Source organism: Staurois parvus, unplaced genomic scaffold (genome assembly GCF_062004578.1).
Source record: "Staurois parvus isolate SC_StPar_1 unplaced genomic scaffold, SC_StPar_1.0 ptg000361l, whole genome shotgun sequence".
Lineage (NCBI taxonomy): Eukaryota > Metazoa > Chordata > Amphibia > Anura > Ranidae > Staurois > Staurois parvus.
This window is the reverse complement of record NW_028318157.1, coordinates 3,387,501-3,414,309: the sequence shown is the minus strand read 5'-3', so window position 1 is coordinate 3,414,309 and position 26,809 is coordinate 3,387,501. Positions and strand designations below refer to the sequence as shown.

General features: G+C 40.9%; 1 protein-coding gene across 1 annotated transcript in view; it reads right to left on the bottom strand.

Annotated features, from left to right (window-relative positions):
• Positions 1-26,809, bottom strand: part of RADX (RPA1 related single stranded DNA binding protein, X-linked) — a 125,784-nt gene that overhangs the window by 35,318 nt on the left and 63,657 nt on the right. The window contains exons 4-8 of the mRNA XM_089684927.1: positions 19,624-19,732; positions 15,187-15,278; positions 13,839-13,961; positions 2,804-2,911; positions 1,730-1,897 (exon numbers count right to left, since the gene is read on the bottom strand). Of these exons, the coding sequence (XP_089541053.1) occupies positions 1,730-1,897; positions 2,804-2,911; positions 13,839-13,961; positions 15,187-15,278; positions 19,624-19,732 (600 nt within the window). The remainder of the gene's footprint in view (positions 1-1,729; positions 1,898-2,803; positions 2,912-13,838; positions 13,962-15,186; positions 15,279-19,623; positions 19,733-26,809) is intronic.

The following is a 26,809-nucleotide window of genomic DNA, read 5'->3' as shown; positions in this document are numbered from 1 at the left end:
AGAACTCTGAATAAGTGACACGGCCGTGCGGGAGGTGCCTCGTACGACTGCACTGTTTTCAAATTTGACAGATAGTACAGGGAAACTTCTCCCCATACTATTTGTCAGACGGAGGGGGGCAGAAGACGCAGCTGCAGATATAGGAACATGTTACATGTTCCAACCTAAAAACGGGTGGAACATGTAACATGTTCCAAAACGTGAACTTATGCTTTAAGGGGAAGTTTTGCGCATCAGACAACAAGGTTTTGAAAGTGTGAAAAGTTCCTGCCAATTCCTCTTTAACAGTAGTGAGTGTTGCGAGTCAGAGCAGAATCCTTCTTTACTATATTGCTAATACAGCTGCGACATAGTGGCTTGTTCCAGGAAGAACTTAGTTTTGTAGTACAGCTTGCACACTTTTTCTTTATAACTGCAGCTTTCCCCTTGTCTGTAGGTCTTTCCTGCAAAAAAATGCCAGACCATTCAGTGTCATGCTTTATCGCAAGGGGAAACACACAGATGCGCATTAAACTTCTCCCCCACAAAAGGGTCTTAGCAACCGCAGGTAAACGCCCAGCAACATATAGCTTATACCTGACTGGAGCTGGACACAGCTTCCCCCGAAGCTAGACTGGCCAAATTCATGGCTTCCCACCCCTTAACCGCTTGATGCAGCCTCTGATGTACTGAATTGCAGCCAGAAGAGCACACCAGTACCAGCCCTGCCTCTTTCCCCTGTGCCCACGAGGTCCGGAACCTCCGCACCCACTGACGAGTCATGCCAACGGAAATTCTAATTTCTGACAACGGCCATAGTCACCAGCTTCCAGCAGCTCAGGAGGTTTGCCACCCGGATCTCCTGCCACCATGGCTCCTCCTACACATTACTCTCACCAGGTAACACATGTGGGGTAGAAGCTAGCAGATCACTCCCTCTGGAAGGAAGTTGTCCGCAGGCCCTGAAGAGTGAGAAGGCAAGCACATGAAAAATTGCAGCCCCTAATCCACTTTGCTTCAAGACCGTCCCTGAGCTGTGGCCCTCCTTACAATTTCCATGGCTCCTGTAGAAAAGAGGCAATGCATCCCCTCCAGTCGGAGGAAACAAAAACAGAGAGAGAAGCCAGGATATTGTTCTTTTATAATGAAAGCAATGTGCTTCCTTCCCTCAGGGAGGAGGAGCTATATTTCAGGGGCTGTCCTAGAAGACGTTTGGGGGGGGGGGGGTCGAAACTAACAGTTTTACAAAATGCAGCACAATCCACAGACCTAGAACACCCAACACTAGAAGTAACTTATTCTTCCAGAGCAAATACACCTTTGTACGCTGGTACAGACTAGTATTCCAATGTTTCTCTTCTTCCTCAGTTTCTCTGCCTCACTCAGTATTATCTCTAATATTTGTAATGCCCTTAGGATTCTTTCACATGGGCTGCAGACTTTACCACGGTCTGTAAAACGATCTGTGGTGGATCCCAGGAAGTTTCTATGGGGGTGGTGTCACCTATCAAACTCAACACGTCAAGTTAGATTTGCAATGGCTTGTGCAACACCCTCTCTGGCTGCCATGCCAGCATCTAAATGGGTGGCCAGGGGTGAGATAATAAAAAAAAAAAAAAAAAAAAAGTAGCTGAACCACCCATTTTTACCACCTGTGTGAACTAAGCCTTACAAATTATGTAAAAAGGACAAATGTATCTCTAAAAGTGAAAAAAATGTATTTGGCAAAATGTGCAGTTTGAAAACAAACCTTTATTATCGTTACAATACGTGACAAATGTTGCTGGTGTTTGTGGGTATGGATGATACCCCCCAATGGTGATTTTTCTCTTGACATCGGCTTCATGCTGAGTTTTCATCCAGTTAATAAACTCTTTTACTTTTTCATCACTTGTATAGGACTGTCCTTTATGATATTCTGAAAGACAATACACTACAATTACTGCAAAACTTTTGTGTAATCATTAGGGTAACACATTGTGTCATCAAGAGAACACACCGCAAAATACAAATACACATCAAAATAAATTCTGAGAGATGATTATTTATCTTCTAGTCCACAGCTGAGACAAGGTCCCATAAGGCTAGGGCTATACAAATGACTTTCTGTTGTGGGATCAATCAATTTACTTGTGGCATATTCCATGTTATTGGAGGTGCTATGATTGATCTCATATGACTGCGCAATGCCCCGATTCAGTCATGTAGCAGAAACTACTAGCACTTAGCATATAACTACAGTGGGTATAGAAAAGAATCACCCCCCCTTTAAAATAATCTCATTTTGTTCCTTTGCAGCCTGAAATGAAGGCAGACACAGTTTCTGTTTTATCCAGCTGTATTTACAACTGCAACTTACAACATCCAAGTGAAAGATATAACACACATTTCTTAAAACCATATCCTCTTCCCCTTTGAACAAGGAAGATGTGAAACTGTAACATATGTTCATCTATCAAATTCCCAGGTCTTTCACTGCAATCTACTGGTTTAAAAAGGCACAATTCTTTGGAGCAGATAAGGATTGTATTATACATATCCAAAAGCAAATATGCCTCAAATGAGACAAAACTACATACTGCTCAGTCTGTTTAAATTTTCTTAGTCTGCAACACTGCTACAAATTCCCATCTCTTCTCTGCTAGTATCATAGACCTGCTCCTGTCTCACTGGCTATAGAAATCATCCTCTCTCATAACATTTTTATATTCTCCATTCTTAGGCTCATTTAAAACAATTAACACCACAGGTAATTTAACATCAGGAAAGAATTTTCAGAAAAGCAAGCTCATGGTAACTGAAATTATTGCTTTGGTTTACATACTAGATATAAACGCCTGACTTTCATTGGAGGTTGTAAGGTAAGCTTGGCAAAATGTATCCTCTGGATATTCATGCACCACACGCATCTGTGTGCACACCAGATATGTCACTATGAAAGAAACAAAACATCAGATTGAGAGAGCTTAAAATGACAGCAGTAGTTGGAATAGTAATCCTTTAAACATATAATGCACAAGCACTAGTAGCAACTTCAGATTCAAAGTGAACTTATGCTAGAGAAGGACTGAATATTTTTTTCTCCTTATAGGTAATGGTATTTTTAAAAGTCTTCCATGACAGCTACCTGAAAAGTGGCTGGCTCCTCCTTCAACATGAAACAAACCAAAGAGTGTAAAAACCCTTCTCACCCTGCTCATCTTCAGTTTTATAATAGCAAGAACAGTCACCAACATGTGCAAGGGGAAGTCATGATAAACCAACACCAACCAGCAGAGCTACAAAAAAGGTAGAAATACTGTAAGTGGGAATACAGATGCAGTGCTGGAAAATACAGTTCCTGGCAAGTCTTGCTGTGGTTTTCCCTAATCGCCTCCAGGACAACTACACGAGAGGATAAACAAACATCATACCCTACGGAGGGAAACCAGTAGATAAAAACCTTCAACTGAAGGTCAGAACTTGCCTGGATAACATAAAAACAGTTTGTACGCCACAATTTTGGATCTCTCTTCCCAAGAGACTCCTGAATTTACTGCCCAAAAAATAGCCAAAGATCTTGTGGGATGTCCCTTATCTCAGCAGGGGTCTGATGACCTGTGTCATTTTTATGTGGAAAGGTTCAACTCCCCAATCCATCTGGCTTTGGAACCTTGGATGCTTTCCCCCCTTTTGAAGCCACCAAATAGAATTAGAAGATGACCAGCCCTTCTGAACTCCTTTTCACCGTCAAGAACGTGTCAAACTGACCAAATGAAGTAGATCACAATACTGTTCTATGTATATTGTACATAGGTGGCTGCATTGGCTCTACTACTTTGATGTCTATATTTTGCAGGTTTTCTTAATACACTCGCATTCTCTATGTGATGAGTTGGAAACCTTTTATTTCTCTGCTGTGTTACCAAAAAAAAAGAAGAAAGAAAAAAAAAGAAAGAAAGAAAGGAAGGAATATGTCGAAAACCGTCTTTAAACCACCATAAATGCAGTTCTACCAAAGTCTGGTCCTGGAGCTCAGGGCACGTTCCCAGGCTTTGAGTCATATTGACTCAGGGCATCTGCTTTTACTGTGGTTTAACCAATTTGATGGCAGTAACAGCTAGAAAAGCCACTGCTTTAGGAACCAAAAGGCTTGGATTTGATCAGGCACAGTACTAGAGAGAAGATTGTCAAATCTTTCAACCTATACATCCAAGTTTTATGCCACAAAGTCAAAGTAGACCTAGGAAAAAAAAAAAAAAAAAAGCAGCATCTCAAAGCTCTTGTACATAGATTCAGTTTTCTGCCGATTCATAAATGAGGCCAGAATCCTCAAAATGATAGATCTTTAAACATTTTTATACCTACATAGAATTTTCTACATCTTTAAAACCTGAGAGTGCACTACGTCCCATGTGAGAAAAAAAAAAAAAAAAAAACAGCTTTACTGCCGATTTCTTCAACTCTTTTAAAAAACAAACAAAAAAAAACAAACAAACAAACATATCTTTGAGAAACCGATGGAAAGGAAAGTCCCACCCTTTGACTCCTGTAAACCCTATATAGTAAATCTTGAACAGAAAATGCAGGCTGAATATGTTTAATTTTCTTGGCTGTGTATATGCCTTCCGAGGAAGGAAATATTCATCTTCCTATAAATCTGGGGCGGAGATCTTAGTTACCAGACCTAGTGCAGGAGAAACTAAAGATCTAGGCTCGGTGTCCCTAGCTGAGGAATGGAGTACTACATAGGAGGGTCCTAGGTCTAAAACAACTTATCTGAAGGAACATAAGACTGAAGCCATCTATTCCCATCTAGAATCCAAGAGGACTTCCATTTGAGAAGCAGTGCTAAGTTGCCCTGTGGGGAAGGGGGGGGATGCATTCTTCATATATGGCCTAGTTATAGGAGCTTAGAATTACCACACCTTAACAGCTATATCCACCAAGTCAGCCAAAAAAAGAAAGGATATGCTTGCTTAAACCAAGACGAAAATCCTCCACAGGCAAAACCCAAAAAAGCGCTGAAAGGGCCTTGGCTTACTTCAGACAGCAATAATCTAGCAGTGGAGGATGAGCCAAATCTTGCTTGTAAAAACAGCCCCCTTAGCTTTTGCATCCTCCCTTCATTCACGACTGGAGTGCAGTGCTGCCATGCAGGGTGATTGAGTACAGGGCAGACAGAAGGCTCGAGGCCAAATGGCAGAAACTACCCCTTTGTCTCCATCCAGGGGAATGTCCTGTAGACTGCCAGGAAGAACTGGAATGGCACCATCTTCCACAGCTGGAACTCTTGATGCAATCTTGGTTCACCCCAGTTTGCACCATATGCCCAAATTACCGAACCACTGTCCACAGAGCACCAAACCACCCCAAGATTTGGCAAGAAATACTTCCGCTACGCACTGCCGATAGACCAGAGAAAATATGTGGAGCACAGCCAGCAAGACCACCAGAGTTTAACCTGACACTTCACAGGGTATAAGGTCATGCTTAGAAAAATGGGAACCCTCAGGTATGAAGAGACTGGAACCTGACTACACTGTGGTGGCCAATGACCACAGTAACTAGACCCAGAGAAACTGTGCAAGCTAACAGATTGTGTAAAATATTAAATCACTGCACAAATATACAATTCTATGAAGGTTTTCACAATTGCCACACTGCATAACGTATTCAGTTATGTTGGTGAAATAACTACTTTGCATATAAGTATCAGACAACTTTAATAGTGCTGTGTTACAATCAAGCAAAAAGCTACACAGGCTCATGACAAGCCCCAAAAGACACAGTTGCAGTGCTTGCATGATCAGGCTATAAAGGACCTGATTGAGCCACTGTCATTTGACATCAATGGGTAACATTACAAAGGAATGGTACCCTAGAACACATGCTCCATTTCTATTGTGACATCTCATCAGTCACCTTTCAGGGCTGGACCTCCCTTTTCTCAGAGAATGCGGATGATTCATAAGGATTTAGCGGTTAGGATATTTTCAATATATTTTAGCACACAGTCGTCAATGCGAAATCAGAGCAGAACAATGCAAAGTAATCGAGATATGGTGTATATCTATAGAATTTGATTTAAAAAAAAAAAATAAAATAAATTGAATCGGGATTTAAAGCTGAATTATTGGAATTCAGACACTTTTGTAAAAAGTGGCGACACATTATGAGCAAGGCCCTACGAGCTCCATGCCACCTCCTGGACTCATCTCTATTTACATCTGCCAGGTTTATGGCTCTACCAGAGACTACACTTGAGCTATGAAAGGGGAGAAGCACACAGAGCAGCTGTGTTCGCCCCTTCCCTCTTCTGTCCATTTACAAAAGCCTTTGCATTTTTTGCATGAGTTCATGTAATACAAAAACTTCTGTGATTAGATAGGAGAAAGGGAAGGGAAGAGACTTGGAAAAACAGCAATAGTGGTCTTCCGGGAGTTCTAAAAACCTGTCGGATATAAATAACAGAGATAAGTCCAGGAGGTGGCATGCACCTTGCTGATCTTAACTCATAGTGTGCCTTCATATTTTACAAAGGAGCTGAATATTCCAGGAGTTCAGCTTTACAGCTGACTCACGTGTGGTGCAGATTGAAACTCAGGTTTCACAGTCAATTGATACAGTAGTTTTTCAGCGGTTCATGTCAGGTTTACTTCATGTTCAGGACAGAATTAGATCAGGGAGTGGGTGTCTTTGATTAGTGGATGGATTCCTGATGCAAACCAAGTGGTCCTCCATTGGCAGGGGGCAGGGGAGGAGCCTGACCATGGCGGCAGGGGAGAGAGCGATGTGAACGCTCTCCGTGGGATAGCCACCCTCACCCCATCGTTCCTGAGAAACATGCTGCAGAGGAGCCCAGCTTAACCCTACCTTTGAGAGGGGGTCCCGCCTGAAGAGTGGAGAGGACGGAGCTTTCGGGGACCGCGGCAGTGGGACGAACTAAAACCCTCGTCGGATGCAGCGGGCTGCTGGGAGACCAGGGGACGCGAGGTGGTCACGTGACCTCCCGCAAGGGAGTACTGGGAGGAAGAGAAGCCGGTTGTCTCTCCTAGTCAGAGGGAGACGCCGGCTCTCACTGACAGGCCACGAGGACCCAGCTTTGGGAGAGCAGCAGTGCTGTAAGGCGGACCACGTTTTAAAGAACTGGGGAAACACCGTCCCAACGAAGGGGAGTCCTGTTCTGCTGGCCACCTGTGGAGGAGGGGCGCAAAGGATAAAGAGAGGAACCCGGAGGAATCCCCCAAAAGAGGAAATAATGCCTGAAGGGACCCCTGAATAGAGGACAATGAGCTTGAAAGGCAGCCTTCCTGGAAAAGCAGTCGGAGAAGGGTGAGTGAGAGTGGCTGAATTACATATTAAATTTGTATATGGACTGTAAAGTATGGAAGCAGGAGAGGAATAAATAGGGGGGATTCCCAAAGGGGCAGAAGAAATGGACCTTCTTCTTTAAAAGGACGTATTACAGCATATGCCCTAAAGGCTTAAAGGAGAGAGACAGGACCTACAAAAAATATGAAGAGTAAAAATAGCAAAGGGAGCGGTCCCAAGCACTCCAAATCTGGAACGATAAAAAAATTTATATCCCAGGGTAATGTGACCCCAGAAAGATCTCAGGGGATATGTGAAGGAAGTATATTGGAAAATAGTATGGATAGGAGCGTCAGGTCATCTGTGGAGATGCATAATAATAGTCAATTAACACTAGAGGGAACAGAGCTGAGAGAAAATGAAGGAGAACTACAAATCCCAAATAAAAAGGAGATGGCAGAAATGTTTAGAAATTTGGAAAGATCTATTAAACAAGAGATGGGAATCATCCGGAATGATTTAGGACATTTACTATCAAGAGTAGAAGAAACAGAAGCAAAAATTAAAAAATATGAACAAGCTATCCCTGAATTGAGAAATCAGTTAAAGGAGATAAGGAAAGCACAAAATAAGCTGTGGCATAAGCTGGAGACTCAAGGTAACATGCATAGAAAAAATAACCTCAGAATAAAAGGAGTCCCGGAACCTGTACAAGGAGAAGATTTAAAAGGGACAGTACATAAAATTTTAAACTCCATTATGGATAAATCTAGTACAGAGACATGTGAACTGGATAATGTATACAGAATAGGAAGGCTCCAACGAGAGCAGGTGGAAGAGAGACCGAGAGATGTAGTTGTACAATTCCATAAAAATGGAGAGAGAGAAGAAATATGGAAGAAGATAAAAGGAAGAACCAGCATTAAATATGAAGGGAAAAATATACAAGTTTTTGCAGACCTGACAGCTGAGACATTGAGGAGAAAGAGATCATTGAAACCACTATTAGAACAGATGAAAAAACAGAATATACAATATAGATGGAGTAGCTCGATGTGTTTAATCGGATGGAAGAATGGAGTTACCGCATACTTAAGATTTCCTGAGGAACTGAGAGACTTTTTTGATAAACTTAACATCCAGAGAATAGAGATTCCAGGTTGGGGGGAGGAAGAAGGAGGGATATATGCTGGGGGAAAAGAGGAATGGCAGCAAGGTAAAAAGAGAAATAGAGAATGGATAGATAAGGGAACTTTGGGGGGAAGGTGAACCGTACAGGGTCAGAGTTCAACCCCAGGGTCAAAAATCAAACGTGGCACTAGGTCCACAAATGATTAGAAGGCAACTAGTAGGCCTAATGGGGGGGTGGGAGGGAGGGGTGGGGGAGAGGATGGAGGGGGGTGGAGGGGAGGGGGGATGGGAGTCGGGTTGGAGTGAGGGAGGGGAGGAGGTATTGGGTCAACACTCTGCATGACAGAAGGGATAAAGAGGAAGAGGCAATTTGGAAGAGAGATGGAGTTAACTGGGAAAAATGGAAGAAATACAGTTTATAACCTATAATGTAAACGGGCTGAGTTGTCCAGGGAAGAGATTTAGGTTGTTTAATGAGTTACATCATAGGGCTACGTCAGTGGTATTTTTACAGGAGACGCACTTTGAGATAGAGGCAAACGTGAAATTGAAATCCAAACACTACCCAACATGGTATTATGCAGATTCTCCAATTAAAAGAGCAAAAGGGGTTGCAATAGGTTTTGCAAAGAATATGAGATTTGAGCTAGAGGATAGAAGAACCGACCCGGAGGGGAGGTTTTTATTCTTAAAAGGTAGACTTCAGGGGATTGAGTGTACTTTAGCCAATATATACTGCCCTAATAAAAACCCGGAGATGTATATGAAGGGTCTGTTGGGAAAATTAATGGAATTTAAAAAGGGGCGCTTGATAGTAGCAGGAGACCTAAATTTCTGTATGGACCCACAAAAGGATAATACCTCTTTTGTGCAAAGAGAGGGGAGTAGGTCTCTGAGAGCTTTGAAAAAAGTGATGCATGAATATCAACTAGTGGACACTTGGAGAATAACGCATATGAAAGACAGAGACTATACCTTCTTTTCTAATGCACATGAGATATACTCGAGATTAGATTACATCTTAATAGACCATCAACTTATAGATCATCTGGTTAAAATTGACATAGAGACAAGGACGTTCTCGGATCATGCTCCGGTCGTAATGAAAATGGGATGGGGAAGAAGGTGGACTGGAGGATTAGGGTGGAGGTTAAATGAGGTTCTTCTTCTGGATAAGGATGTAGTTCAGAAAATCGAGAAAGAGATTAAGGTATACTTTAAGGAGAACGAAACAGAGGAAGTATCGATAGCTACAGTCTGGGAAAGCCACAAGGTATTCATAAGAGGAATCTTGATTGCGGCAGGAGCAAGGAAGAAAAAGGAAAGAAGAGAGAGGGTCAGTGGGCTCTTAAAAGAAATATTGGACTTGGAGCAGATCCATAAGAAGAAAATAACAAAAGATACGAGACAGAAGTTGCTGGATAAAAAAAGATGAGCTAGAGAGGTTGATGGATGAGGAGAAGAGAAGAGTATACAACAGGGTTTTGAACGTTTGAACGAGAGATATAGATGGGGAGACAGACCAGGAAGATATCTAATGAGAGCTTTGAATAAAAAGAAAAATAGGAACTATATAGAAAAGATAAAAAGTTCAAAGGGGGAGTTGGTCCACTCAAATAAAGAGATTATTAAAGTGTTTACGGAGTATTACAAAAAGTTATATAATATTAGTCCCCAAGGCCCTCTAAAAGAAGCTCAAAAGGGAATTAATGAAAAAAAGATGACATACTTAAAAAATGCGGGATTACCAAAACTAAGTGAAGCACAGTTGAACTCCCTAGACGCAGAAATTTCCCAGGAAGAAATTAAAATAGCATTAAAAAGCACGGGGGGGGGGGGGGAAGCCCAGGCCCGGATGGCTATACAGTTAAGTACTAAAAAAGTGAAGTACTGTTACCCAAGCTGGAGAAATATATGAATGCTCTGGGAGGTGGGATGGAAATGAGGAGAGAATCCCTGCAGGCCCATGTAGTACTTATTCACAAGGAGGGAAAAGATCCATCTCAGTGCTCCAGCTATAGACCTATCTCATTATTGAACACTGACACTAAACTGTATGCAAAGGTGTTAGCAAACAGGTTGAGGGATCTGATGCCTGAATGGATCCATAGAGACCAGGTGGGCTTTGTACCAGGGAGAGAAGGTAGAGATAACGGCTTGAGAACCCTGATGCTTATTCAGAAAAGTAGAAAAGGGAAAGCCCCGGTGGTGCTCTTGTCAATTGATGCGGAGAAGGCATTTGATAGAGTGGACTGGGGCTTTATGATGGACAACTTAAAAGTGCTGGGGATAGGTGATAGAATGCGAGAGTGGATAAGTAAATTATATAGGGAGCCTACTGCAATCATCACGGTAAATGGGGAGAGATCAGAACCCATTGGAATGTCTAATGGTACAAGACAGGGCTGTCCACTGTCCCCTCTGCTATATGTATTGTCACTCGAACCTCTGTTGTCAATAATAAGAAATAGTGGATCGGTAAAGGGAATTCAGATAGAATCCATAGAACATAGAGTAGCGGCCTTTGCGGACGACTTATTGTTCTATGTGGGGAATCCCCGAATAACTCTCCCAAATATAATGAATATTCTGAAGGAGTACGGTGAACTATCAAATTTAAAAATAAATCCAACGAAAACAGAGATCCTGAATATTAATATATCAAAGAATGAAAAAGAAAAACTACAAAAAGAATTCCCCTTTATATGGAGAGAAAAAGAGATAAAATACCTAGGAATAAAACTCACTGCCTCATCTAAGCATTTGTATAGATTAAACTACATCTCCTTGATAAATGAGATCAGGGAAGATTTAAAAAGACTAGAAGGAGGAAATCCATCCTGGATAGGACGTATAAACCTAGTCAAAATGGTAATTATGCCTAAAATACTGTATAGATTTCAAATGGTACCAATTAAAATTCCAGAAGCCTTCTTTAAGATAATGAAAAAAATGTTAACAAGATACATATGGAAGAATAAAAAACCTAGAATAGCATATGAAACATTGAGTAGGACTAAAGAGAAAGGGGGATTTGGTCTACCAGATGTCAAGAGATACTATAAAGCAGTGGTTTTAGCAAGAATATATGACTGGACATTTAACCATAAGGGGAAAAGTTGGGTAACAATTGAAAATGATCTTAGTGGTATTAGATTGAGTCAGATGATATGGGTTCCACCACAGTTCAGGGGAATTAAAGAAAACACAAGTGTCTACACTTTAAATGTCTTTAGGGTATGGGACAATTTACACAAAAACATGAAATGGGAACTTAATTCTATATTAATGCCTCTCACAAATACTGAGTACTTTCCCCCGGGAAAGAATAAGATATCAGGGAGATGGTTTAGAAAGGAGGATACCCAACTGAGAGATGTTTTGGTGGAGGGGGAATTGAGATCACTTAAAGATTTAATAGAGAAGAAGGGAGATATTTTTATTAGAATAGATGAGTGGAAATATCATCAATTGAAATGTTTTATTGGAAATCTACCGAAACCCCTGAGAATAAAACAGGAGTGGAATATGTTTGAAAGGTTGTTAGAGACACGAAGGGATGGGAAGCACGGTATTTCAAAAGTGTATAGAATACTCACAGAATTAGACACAAACACAAAGTTAATTTTTATTACAAAATGGGAAAGAGATATGGGAGTTGGGTTTGATGAAGATAGACAGAGAAAGATGTTTAGATTGATACACGATAATGTTAGTATGAGAGAGGTTGAGGTCAATTATAAGTGTGTGACACGATGGCACATTACACCGAGTGTAGAGCACAAGATGAATGGGGAAAACTCAAATATGTGTTGGAGAGGATGTGGAGAGACAGGCACGGTGTTTCACATATCGTGGGAATGTCCGAAAATCCAGGCTTTTTGGAAGATAATAGTCAAACTGATTGAAGAAATAACTGAAATTGACATAGGGTTAGACCCAACGACGTGCCTCCTACACAATGTGGAGACATCTGTAAATAAATATAAAGATTCAGGTATTTGGTACTTCTTGAATGCGGCGAAAGGGTTGATACCCAAGTTTTGGCGGAAAGCTGAGGTACCGAAGGAGGAAGACTGGATTAATAGAGTAAACCAGATAGGTAGAATGGAAAGATCATACCATATGCAGGAAGATAGGATGAGAGTCTATTTTAGGAGATGGGAAAAGTGGGAAAGAGCAGGATTGAAAGAGAAATATAGGAAAATATGAACTAGGATGTTAGCAAAAAATTAATAAGCCTCAAGAGATTAGAATGGGCTAGAGTCTGCAGAGGGGGAGGAGGAAGGATGAGGGGCGGGAAGGGGGGGTAGTGGGATGGGAAAGAAAAGAGTTTTTAGCAAGGGAAAGGTAGAAATGTTATAAATGTCTATTTGTATGAGAATTATTTACCTTTTTGGGTTTTTGTATTAACATGAAAAATTTAATAAATATTTAAATTAAAAAAAAAAAAAAAAGGACAGAATTAGAACAGGATTTTATTCTGTTCACACGTGCGGTTTAGAAACGGTTTCCATAAAAGTCAATAGTCTATAACCAGTGCATACGACATATGTGAACAGGCACCATAGGAAGCAATGTTATTTCATGTCATGTGGATTGGATGCGGTTCAAACCGCATCCAATCCACATATGCAGTGCCATGAAAAAGTATTCATACCCCCTGAAATTTTCCTTAGTTTGTCATGTTTTAACCAAGCACACTTTTTAGATATTTATTTGTAAAGTTTTAAAAACCATTTATCATTTTCCTTCCACTTCGCAATTATGTGCCACATGGTGTTGGTCTATCGCAGCCTCTTTCAACCAGGGTTCCTTGAGGTTTCTTCAGGGGTGCCTTGGTAAAATGTCTAAAAATTGCCCAAAACTTGTATACAAGCCAGCTTTTTAGTTAATAAATCACCTCTAATGTTGGGTGTCCTACTTGTGTGGATGTTGCTGTGTTATAAAAACTATTAGAATAGTTTTTCACGTTTTCAAATGGGGTGCCTTTTTAAAATTATGAACAGTCTTGAGGCACCCTATTTTAAAATGTGGTGCCTCAAGACTGTCCATAATTTTAAAGGGTGCCTCAAGACTGTCCATACTTTTTAAAGGGTGCCTTTATTGAAAAAAAGATTGAGAAACACTGGTCTATCACAAAATCCCAATAAAATACATTCATGTTTTTGGGTGTAACATGACAAAATATGGAAAAAGTTCAAGGGGTATGAATACGTTTTCAAGGCACTGTATGTGAACTGCCACTTAAGGATTTTAAAGTGATGACCTACATAAATCAACAAAGCCATTTAAAGCTCAAGGTCGACAATAACAAATGATAAAATATGCATACTGCATGTCTAGCTTCCTTTTGTTATGAGTTTTGAACAGGTTGTTAGTCATAGAAAGGCACAGTGAGTATCCTGGGTCTGGTTTATATTATATACACTCACTAGGATGAATTTTCTCAAATATGTTTGGTTGTGAGGTTGCAAAAATTTCAAGCAGAAGTGGCTGGTCAGAGGTCCCATCAATCACATGGACCCAACGATATAACCAGAAATCTTCACCTTCATCTGAAAAAAGAAACCAAAAAACAGTTATAGCAGATGTTCTTGTACCTCAACAGACACGGTATATAATCATGTTATAAGTAATGCAGATCACAGTTAAAAGTAGCATATTTTGGTATGGTTTTATCTTTTTATAGAACATGGACAGTACAGAGCATTCACTCATAGTTATGATGAATCATGTTAGCTATGACATTTATAGGCACATGGTATTCTCAAAACAGCATGTAAGACTGGCCTTACATTATACAATTTTCCTTTAGGTTTACCAAAACCATATATTATGAGGTCAAACCTAATCAGCCAGCCCCTTGTGCTACATAGTTGAAGGTAAATCTAAAGGAAATTGAGTAAGAAAACTGTATAATGTATGGACAGCTTAACTCACACTTTCTGGTTGACACCATTTTAAGGCCATTACCAAACTTTTACCAAGGCCATTCAAATACTGGGACATCAGTGAAGACCGACAGCAAACATTTTATAAATGTAGATTGTGAACATTAGACTGAACCTGAGATGTTGATTGGGCTGCAATAATGTTTTTCAAGATTGTCTTCCGGCCGGGTTGGAGGCTCAGACGTCTGTGGGAGCATAATGCACAGGTGAGACCAACAGAGTCATGTGGCGTGGTGTGTAGATAAACCAAAAACCACAGGCAATGGATCTCAGTATACACAGATCTCTGAAGGGTGAGGGTGGGATGGCTTAGATCAGGGCACAAAGGTAAAAAGAATAAGTGCACTTTGTCTGAAAAGTGTACTTATTTGTAAAGCATATGGTGTAAAGTCTTAAAACAAAGTAATCACAATTGGAGTAAAAAAAAAGCCTGCCACTACCAGCATGTTGTACAGAAGGATCAATGCTGTGTGGAAGCAGTGGTCTCTCTGCAGATGTCCACTTCCCTGCTAAGCCAAATGTGGCACTCACCAATCAGCAGGGAGCATGAATTTTGCGGATTACAGAGATTTAGGTCTAATTGCAGCGGGTGTGTTGGGTTGCAGAGAGACTATTGTTTCCATACAGAGAACATTTTTTCTTCTGTACAGCATGCTGGTAGATCACAAGGTATTCTGCCCAAGCTGTGGCTTCTATAATTCTGGTGCAATAAAAATAGGGAAAAGCAAGATTTTAATGCCTCTTTTGTGACCTTTGAAAGTGAATTTATCCATGACGCTAATAGCTACAGATATGAATATGTTTGTTTCAAACAGTATAGCTTAGTTACCTCGAATCCGTTTTCTTTCACATCTTCCCACATATGTCACAAGACCAATCACATCACAGACTTGGTTATGAGGTAAATTATTCAGCTCTGATCTAAAAATGGTAAAAAGAACCCAAAAAACTGGTGAACAAAAATCTAACAGATTTAAAACCTATAAACGTTAACTGTGATAATACAGCTTCAGAGTCTACAAATATATATTCTTAAAGCAGAATTTAATGTTTAATATGACTAACTAGTTTGTTTGGGCCAAGCTGGCCACAGAAAATATTTTCATTACATAATTATGCAGAAACTGTGTACTGTATTATACTGCAGCAGAACTTGCTATATACAGTAAGTGGTGCTGTGTTAATGAAGACACTTCCCACCTGCTGCCAGATATATGCAGAATGGGGGTAAATGCTTCTCTGCCATTCAGAAGAAGCCTTGTTTTTTCTCAATGAATACAAGGCTTCCTTTGATTGGTTGAGGTGGAAGTCATATCGTCTAGCCTCTCCACCACCTGAATGAAGAAGAAACAGCTCAGCTATTTAATTCCAGCAGCAAACAAGAGGTCACCAGTACTGCTGCTGCAACACAGCGCCACTTACTGTATATTGCTCATGCTGCTACAGTATATTACAGCACAAACAGCAGCTGCATAAATATGTAATGGAAATGGTTTATTTAGGCCAGCTTGGCCCAAATGAACTACTGAAAGTCGAACTAAAGATGAAATTCCACACAAAACAACTTGCGCTGTAAAGTAATTCTCAAGAACCCTCAAAGATCACAAGACTAAGGCCTCATGCACATGCGTATATGAGACCATACAGCATACATTTTGGTCATATTTCTCACCCTGGAGACACAGCTGCAGGGTACAGCTGCCTACGGTAATGAATGGCTGTTTGCTAGCTGTACACGGGTATATATTGTGCTTGCATAAACATGTACAAACTTAGTTTCCTGAATGCAGCTTCTGTCCATCCAGGGATTTGAGTGGCAATTGCATGGTGTTCTTGCATGCAAGTTATTAAAATTTAAATAGAATTTGACATCCAGGCAAATATTAACAAAACACCACATCAAAAGGCTTTTCTCTCTGGGGTGGTACAACTTTTCTGATCACTAGGTTAGGGACTTTTTTTTGGCATGGGAACTTCCCAAAACTGGCCTACAACTCTACAACTGGCATCAAGAGCTGAGGAAAAAAAATAAAAACCTCACTGTAAGAAATGATATAGTAGTGTTGCTACCATAGCAGGAGGCTATCAGAAAATTCATTTACTTTTCATACAATATATATTTACAGTAGATGAATGCCTTTTGTTCTGTACCTCAATGTAAACCTGTAGAAATCTCTGACAATTGAGGATAGAATGGGGGAAAAAAACAGTAGGGAGTGCCTTAGTAAAAATGCATGCCAAAATAACTACTTGGATTTATAGATAAAAGGAAGTTATATGTAAAGTTTGTCTTCCCTTGTGAAAGTTGAACTTGGTCCCACTACCTCCCAAGCCTCTGTTTATGGTACCTTACTGTACCATCAGGTAGACTAAAACAAGAGGAAATGGGGTCACAGCCTTACCCTTCTCTTTGAATGTTGATATCTGCTTAAGCATAGGCCTTGTGTTCCACGATTTCATTTTGTTTGTTTTTTTGTTTTGTTTTACACACAGGAGACTGATTTGACTGGTAGCAAGGTCCTGACCTTACAAAAGTCCTGAATCTAACGTGTCTTTCACCCATCCTTTTCCTCTTATACCATTAAGGGTGACATTACACTGGCCTGTGTTTTAAAACTTTTTTTCAAAAGGTCAAACGTTGCACAACAGATTTAGGATCATTTTTGCATGCTGAATTCAAAAATAGAATTCATTTTGTTTGTTCAGGTCTTGTTTCAAAGATATGTTGAATTTTTGTCAAAACATATTTTTCCAAAATAGTGCTATCATTCAAGCTTCTATGAGCTCTGTTTTTGCTACAAATGGTCATGGATAACTGTAACAAACCTTTGTCTTTTCAGGTGTATTGCAAGGAATTGTAAGTGTAAGAACTTCCTAATACGTTCTGCTATATCTGCGGACATGTGGTTCTTCCAAACCATAACGCAAAAATCACGGGTTTTGTGCAAGCATAGTATGCTTACTTTGGAGTCAAACTAGGGGACCAGGATAAGCTATTCGCTACCCATATCTGCTGTAAAACGTGTGGAGAACCTACGGGATTGGAGGAATAACAAAAAGGAAGAGTGTGCCATTTGCTGTCCTACTGGTGTGGAGGGAAGGAAAATGCTACTTCTGCATGACAAACCGAAAAGGCATCAATGGCAAGAACAAGCATCATGTTCAGTATCCCGATGTTCCTTCTGCCATAAAACCTGTCTCCCATGGCAACCATCTTCGTGTTCCTGAGCCCGATGTCACCATGAAATCTAGTTCTGATCCCGAATGTGGTGAGACAACCGATACAGCTGAGCGCAATGCATACCAGCAAGAAGAGGCCGACCAACCGATGCCACTGACCCAAGCCGAACTCAACGACCTGACACAAGACCTGAACCTTTCCAAGAAGTCTGCTCAGCTATTCGGTTCACATCTTTGAGACAAAAATCTGCTGGCACCAGGAACAACATTCTATTGGTATTGGGACCATGAGAGAGAATTTAGAAAGTTCTTCACATTTGATGAAGCGTCTTCACTGGTCTACTGCAAGAACAATGCAGTCCTGATCAAATTAATGGGTGTGAAGTATGATGCCATGCAATGTAGACATTTCACTGACTCGTCCAAGAGAAGTCTCAAGGCAGTTCTTCTGAATAACGGAAATAAGTTGTCATCGATCCCTGTTGGACATTCAGTTGCAATGAAAGAAACGCACAATAGCATGGACAGTCTATTGTCTGCTCTCAATGACAAGGAACACAAATGGTTGATCTGTGGAGATCTTAAGGTTGTTGGACTCATTCTAGGACTTCAAGGTGAGTACACAAAGTATCCATGCTTTGTTTGTGGGACAGCCAGGCTGATGACCAGCACTATGTCAGACAAGAGTGTCCATCCAGAGAGTGATTAAAACCCGGCTCACACAATGTTCTGTCCGACCCTCTGGTTGAACCGAGCAAGATATTGCTTCCACCCCTACACATCAAGCTTGGACTTATGAAAAACTTTGTAAAGCCACTGGACAGGGAAGGTGGAGGATTTGCTTTCCTCCTGCAGAAGTTTCCATGGGTTAGAATAGAAAAACTTAAGGTAGGTATATTTGATGGTCCTCAGATAAGGGAGCTCATCAAGGACGCTAGTTTTGATGAAGTATTGAATTCTGCTGAACTCTCTGCTGAAGTCAGTCATTGCAAACTTACTTAACCACAGAAGTCCTCAGTATGAGACAGCCATTGATGAGTTAATGGAGAACTTCCGCCAACTTGGTGCATGCATGTCGGTGAAAATGCATTTCCTTCTATCCCATCTTGAGTATTTGATATGATTGCTGTGCAATGCACATGATTGCAACATGGTAGTAGAGCATTTAGAGGTTTAAAAGGCAGGTGTGAGGAGGCAACACCATGCCTGGCGATCTTTGACTTCTTCCATGTTGTTCAGGTAGATCTCCACCTCTTTAAGGTTGTCTACCCCTGCTCTAGGTAGTTCATTGATGCTTCCTGTCATTCAGTCACTGGCTGCCTGTATGAGGGGTACAGGCAGACAGTTACACTGACAGACTGCCAGAGCATGAGATTGCACCCATGATCTGCTAATCACGGGTGCAACGCTTTACAGGTGCCTAGTAAAAAAAATTAAAAAATGCACATTTCTGTACCCGCAAAAAAATGTGCATTTACTACTTTTTTTTTCTTCTTCGCACAAAGGTGAACTTATCCTTTAACATTCTCCAAAGTCATTTCTCGAATGAATAGGACTATGATTAATGGAAAACTATTGACTATTTCTTCAACACACATAAAAATTCCCCTACATCTGGTCCCCATGGACTTCCTGCAGCCAACCAGACCAAAACACCTTTGAGCTACATGGAAACCTGCCTAGCTCGTGGGCCATCCTTGTTAGCCATCCTTTCCATTTTAACATTTATTCCAGAATTGATGCTGGATGCCCTGTCAACCTACACTACATCTAATCTTGAAGCTTCATTCTACTTTCACTATTAAACATTTCTAAGATGCTTCTGTATCGTTTTACAATTCAGTAGTGAATGTAGAACATCTGGAATTGTAACAGACTTGATAATGGCACCAACTTCTGATGTAAATTTGTATGTATAATTATCTCTGGATGTACCTTGTAGAGACTTTCCCTTCTCTTATTTGCATTGAAAACCTTTAATAAAACCAATGAACAAGAAAAATGCATTAAAAGGGGAGTTTCTTGTCTGAAATACAGGAGTACAGATGCATATGTGAGGAAAATCATGTAATTACTGAATCACCACCTTGTGACAAATTGATATTTTATAGCCGGCAGTCTCCACTCGTGCTTCACATCCTCTTTTCGGAGAACAGAAATCTTGGACTCAGGATCTCTGGCATTCAAGCTTATTTCTGGGGAAGAAAAGAAAACACTAAAGTCCACAAAACCATGCATATAGTATTCAGATTGTTTTCAAACAGCTTCAATTTATCTTTATATTAAACCTATATATACACACCCTACAATTTTCCTTCGAGATCTTCAGTTTTTGTAAAAATTAAAAATCAGCAGGTACTTTAGCTACCACATTTTAATAAAAGACATTTACATGTCCAGGGATACAGTGCTGTCCACACCCAGGTGTTTTTTTTCTCTGGTCTTCAGATCTCCCTCAGCACCATGATGACTGTGGGGGGTATCCAGCTGCGACACCTTGTGGCTTCACAGTCGGCTCCCCACTGCGCATGCACAAGCCTTGCTGCGCTTTGAATGGTCTTGCAGTCTCCTGGGACCTATGATGTGTCCGAGGAGGTTGTGGGTGGGTGGAAAGAACTTCTGCTGGAACTGTCTAGGTGATTCCAGAGGGTACCTGATAAATCTAGGTACCTCGCTCCCTCCCCCTCACCGGAGAAGGAGCAGGATCAGCAGAATATCCCTAAGGACAACCATTAAATAAATGCCAGACACGTGACCAATAATGGAGGCTCAGCATCAAGTGTTGGTCTTGGCTAGGGTAGTCTGCTCTTATATAGAGAAAAAAAAGAGAAGTGCGCCAGATTAAGTGCAGTAGGAATATAACAGTTTATTGCACACAAGATTATAAAAACTCACAAGAAGTGGGTAGATATCAGGCATCAATATATAAGGAGGAGGATGTCATCTGTGCTGCACCTCACAAATGGATGGCTGCAATGCCAAGGTGTTGCACAGCTGGCGCTCTAGGCGGGTCCCACAGGAGGAAGCGAGGGTGGCAGGCGCAGTAACCGGGAGTCGCGGCGCAGATAAGAACCGGGATCCAGGGCAGGCACTGCTGATCTCTCACATCAGCGTTGGACGTCAGGACGTTGCTGGGAATCCTCCAAGGGGGCGGATCCGGGGGCGCCCCCTTGGAGGATTCCCAGCAACGTCCTGACGTCATTTCCTGCCCGGCGGCCATCTTGGATGTGCCTCAAGCTGGCTCCTGTACCGACGCTGATGTGAGAGATCAGCAGTGCCTGCCCTGGATCCCGGTTCTTATCTGCGCCGCGACTCCCGGTTACTGCGCCTGCCACCCTCGCTTCCTCCTGTGGGACCCGCCTTGGCATTGCAGCCATCCATTTGTGAGGTGCAGCACAGATGACATCCTCCTCCTCATATATTGATGCCTGATATCTACCCACTTCTTGTGAGTTTTTATAATCTTGTGTGCAATAAACTGTTATATTCCTACTGCACTTAGTCTGGCGCACTTCTCTTTTTTCTCTATTTACCACAGAGTCCGGTTTACTCTAGAAAGTGCAAGCGTCACGACGCTGTCTACATTGCAGCTTTGTGTATATATATATATATATATATATATATATATATATATATATATATATATATATATATATATATATATATATATATATATATACACATACACACACACACACACATATATATACATACACACACACACATATATATATATATATACACACACACATATATATATATATATATATATATATATATATATATATATATATACACACACACATACACACCATCTATCTCAATCCAGTACTGTTTGCATTACAAGTCTTTTTTCCCCTCCTTTCCCTCCCCCCCTTCCCTCACCACTAAAGCTGCATCATTTACTTGTTGTCCTTTTATTACTAGCATATATGATTATATATCTTAATTTCTGTTTACTGGATTATTTTGTTTAAGATTTACTGAGTGAACGTTATATCCACTACAAATTCTCTTGCGCCAATTGCATTTTTATTTTAGTCTGCTCTCATAAATCCTGTCTAGGAATATTCACTCCTCCGGAATGATGTGCACATTTTGACATTTGCATAACTCCTCCCAGTAGCCAGCCTACTGCGTGCATTAGGACTGGGGCTCCTGAAAAGAGTACTGAGGCAGGGTGCTGTGTTGCTTTCAGGACGCTATGCACAGCACCCTATAAGCCCTCCAAGCAGCCATGGCCTGCATTGTATAGAGAAGCAGAGACATAATGTACATCATTGGGTCTAAAAGTATGCAATGAAAATGAAAAGTTTTATTTAAAAATGGTATAAATATACTGATAAAGGGGGTGGGGGGGAACCGGGTTGGGGGGGGGGGGGGGCGGCAGCAACCAAGGATGGTAAAATATAAGCACTTTAAACTTCAGCATTATACCCAAACATATCACAGCTTACCATGTCTTAGATGTCACTAGATTTCTTTTTTAGGCTATCTTGTTTTCAACTGGTGATTTGTCCAGTAAGTCTGCTTTTCAAAAGAAGAATCTCTCCAGCAAAGAGTATCAGTTACAAAAATGAGAGAAATCAATTAACACTGGCTGGGGTGTTTACAATAATCAGCTCATATGCAAAACCTTTATACCAAAAAGAAAAAAAAAGCCTGTTTGCTGTAAACGGCTTATAAAGTATAAGCTGGAGTTTGACTTTAATTTGCTAGTGTATTTAAATTTGCTAGCAAATCTAACGCTCCTCTACCCCCAGACTGACAATCCTCCTGTAACAAATGTGCCCCCTATGCTGCTGGGGGCATTCTAATACAAAAAGGTGTGTTACTGTTCAGAATGCCAGGTGAAAAACAGAGGGGAAGAAAGCCTAAGAAAAGAAAACTGATGCAGGGACCACATCTAATGATTGGTAAGTTGCAATATATAAAATTTTTGCTTTCGGGTTTAACTGCTTCCCAACTGCCCTATAGCAGAACTGCTGCTACAGGACGGCAGAGCTGCGCAAAATCATGTATATATACGTGATTTGCATTTCAGCGTGCTGCCCTACCTATGCCACCATTGGCGGCTACAGATGTCGATCGCTGGGTCCCGGCCGGAGATTTTCCACCGGCACCCAGCAATCGCCGAGGAACAATGACAGGGGAGAGATCGATGTATAAACACAGGTCTCTCTCCTGCCAGCAGTAACATGCTGCTGTGTACTTCTCTGCACAGCAGCATCTTTACATAGTAAAACACACACAGCACATACAGTAAGCACTGATCGCAGTATTAGTGTCTTTGGGATGTCAGTGGCAGTTAGTCAGTTCTCCCCGTGTCAGAATGCCCGCCGCAGTCCCGCAATATGTCACTGATTGCCAATATTACTAGTATACATAAAAAAAAATCCAGTATATATGCCGCCATTTGAAGATGCTACAACTTTCACGTAAACCAATTATTTACATGTATTGGAATTTTTTTTTTTTTTTTTTTTAGCAAAGACACGTAGCAGAATACATTTTGGCCTAAATTTATGCCGAAATTTGATTTTTTTACTGGACATGTTTTTTAGCAAAAAGCCAAAAATATATTTTTTATTTTCAAAATTGTAATTTTTTTGTTTATAGCGCAAAAAATAACCCACAAAGGCGATCAAATACCACCAAAAGAAAGCTTTAGTTGTAGGGGGAAAAAAGGAAAAATTAAATTTGGGTGCAGCGTTGCATGACTGTGCAATTGTCAGTTAAAGTAACGGAGCACCATATCGCAAAAAATGGCCTGGTCAAAAAGGGGGGTAAATCTTCGGGAGGGTAAGTGGTTAATACCACTTTAATCTTTGCTGTAGCAAATAGGGCCATTAAAAAATAAATAAGCCCTCAAATACTCCCGTTATACAGCCAGTAATAATTAATGAAACTTAAATTGGGTTTTAGTTTTAAGGTTTTACTTGTGTCGAGCACACACACAAGTATACCGCTACAGAAAACTCATTCTAAAGTGTGTTCCCCTAAAGACCCTTTTTCAAAATTATGTAACTAATGTAAGGTCAAAATGTTTCCATCTCCAGAACAGGTGGAGTCTACAGGATTACAGAACACCCCCCTCTCCCTGCAACAGAGAAAGGTTTTCTAAAGTTTACAGCAAGGGTGGGCAACCTGTCAATCACAGGTAGTCGACGGGTAGATCACATCCCTCCCTTGCTTACTCCCTCAACCTGGACAGGAGTGAATCTACCAAGGGAGCACACAGCAGGCCTGGGAAAGTGAAGGAAGTTGAATCTGGACAGGGGTGGCAGCATTTAATTGAACCGATCCCTGTATTTTCCTCCCCCCCACCAGCATTCAGCAGCTGAAGGAGGAAAATACAAAAGGATTGGTTCCAGTAAAAGCTGCCCATCCTGTCCAGGTTCCACTTTCTTCTGCTGCCCAGGCCCCCAACATGCCAGGATCCTGTAGACTGTCAGTACACTGTCTGCCCGCACCTCGTACAGGCAGTTCCTGAATGGCAAGAAAAATGTATTAACTATGAATGCGCTCAATAGAACTCATTGAGAACTATGAGCCATTGGCTGTGGCAGCCGATGGTAGTTGTAGTTCATTAATTCACAAAACTCTGCAAATGAATGAACCCCGCAAGGCCATGCTGTTTTTAAATTCTGACAGCAAGTGCGGGGAAAGGATCCGCCTGCTGTCATGGGTTGGGTGGGGGTAGGCAGGAGCTGGAACATGTGACATGTTCCAAAAGGTGAACTTATCCTTTAAGTTAAGACAGAAGTGTGTCACCAGGTAAACAAAAAAAAAAAAAAAAAGGCCGATTAAAAAACAAACTTTTTTTTTAAACCCAATACCATTGCACAGAGCAGGCAAGTATAACAAGTTATTTAAAAGAAAAAAAGAAAAATGTTACCTTTATAATCACTTCAAGGATTGGTAAACAGCGATGGTAGTGGCACTTAACGCAAAGTAAAAATACATAAATATTGCTATTGCCAATACAAATAGCCTTGTTTATAAGCAAAAAATTCCAGACTCCAGGAACCTGGGGTTATACATTTGTGAATTAATTGACCGAACAAAAGCAAAAAGTAGTAACATTTGCAATAAGGTTCTTTTGTTTAGTAACACAACACATAAATCATATCTCCATTGAGACAGGAGTGAGACTAAACATGCACAAACCTACAAGTGCTCTGTCTCTGTCATTGTGCAGTTTTGCTAGAAAGGTTTATTAACTTTGAAGACTGAAGGATATTTTGGTAACTGTGAAAGTTAACAGACAGATAAAAGAATATTTAATATGTACTTCTGTAAGAACTCACTAGAACAATAATACCTAATAGGAGACTAAAGACAGCCAGATGCACTCTGAGACCCAAATTACATAAGAACCACAAACCGTCACGACAAAGATGAAATATGGAAGAAATAACAAAAGAGTAGTAAAAGACAGGTTTGCTTATTAAATCTGATCTGTAAAGCACACATTTGGTTTTTCATTAATAAATAATTCAATGATAGAAGGCTTCTGTACATTCCCATCCTGACTGCTGAAAAATACGACTTCAGCCAGTTCTATGCAATAGATCATATTAGCCGCATTGTGAGGCGTCTCACCCTGGTGGTTTGCAGCCAGCCCCTTTCTAGTAATAAGGCCCTTGACTCATCCATCAGCCTCTGACAAGTAATTTGCTTAGTTCATGCAGGGAAACAGAAACAAATCCTATCGACTTGTCAAAACAAGATAGTTCAAGAACACAGGATGCCATCCAACTCCGAGAGAAAGTATTCAGTTAACACAGCACTGCATGACCAGTAAGCATGGACCACAAAATCTGAGCCACGCTGATGGCTATGCTGACCTTGATGTGATCAAAGACAATAATACAGAGGCTAGAATTGATCCTCTTCTACAGAACTACTTTAAATGGTTTGATTTCCATCCAGTGATTGACTTATTTTTGCCACCTGCATTAGGTTAATTCTAGCTGCCAAACTTTCCTTCCATAAAAACAATAATGACTTTTTAAAGGTTTCACAGGGACTAGGCACTAGAGGGTCTGGTGGGACCCCTGATGGTTTCTAACACACAGCTCGAGTGTATGAAGCATGTGTTGTTCTCCTAAGGGTTTTACATTCAGGTACTCCAATTTTCTCTCAAGGTAGTTAAAATAGAAGCGAGAGAGAATAAAGATACACCAGCACTCCAAATTATTGCAGCTCAGGGCCTCACATAGTAATGACTTGAACCTTATGAGATACTGTCTTCACAATAAACAAGCAGAATGCATTCATTTGGTGTGCTACCAGTTTTCGCTCACACTTCATAAAAACACTCTTACAGGTTAAAGTGTCAGCTCAAAGATATATAGCAGTATTTGTTTTTCAAGACGGAGTTAACCCAACTCCAACCATTTTTTAAATTTCAAGTTTCAGGTTAAGGCTGAATCTAGGGGTTGCGCTTCTTCAGATTTCAGTGATGTCCCTCTCCCAGGATGAGCTGGATGCTGTGCGAGGCGAAGTGCACTGCACCTGACCAGGATGGGCAGAAAAAGGGGGACTTAGCCTCGCACAGCATCCAGGGCATCACGCTGTACACAGAGCGGATTCTTCTGGTAACACGGACCACCACCAGCTGTAGCAGCCCTCCCGAGTCAAATGAACAGGGCTCGGGAGGTCTGCTGCAGCTGTTCTGACAAGTGTCGTGTTGCTAACATCGTTCCGCCCTCAGAGTTACTCCCGAAGCAATGAGGAATTAGTCACGTCCGGTTTCGGCTCTTCTTTTATCTGGCTGTTAGCGGCAAAGTAAGCAGCTGATCAGACCAATCTGTGGGGACTAGAGGAGAGATCTGGGGTCTGATCGACCCCAGATCTTGCCACACAGAGGACCTGTCGTAGTCAATGTTTTTTTTCCAGGGATGTTGTTTATCCCTTGTGAATTCAATAAAGCTGATTAAAAAAAAAAAAAAACAGCTTAAAATAAAATAATTTAGAGCAACCCGTGCTTACATGCAAAACGCATAGGCAAGTCCTACCTGCATATAAACGATGATCGCACTATACTTGTGCAGTGTCATGTGAACATCAGAGCGAGAGCAATCATTTTAGCTCTAGACCTCCTGTGTAACTCTAAACTGGTAACCTGTAAAAGGGTTTAAATCATCACCTATGGAGATTTTTAGGTACCGTAGCTTGGCACTGTTCCACAGATGTATGCAATTTTAAAGCGTGACATAAGTATCTATTTACTCACCAAAATATTTTATATTTAAACAAAAAAAAAA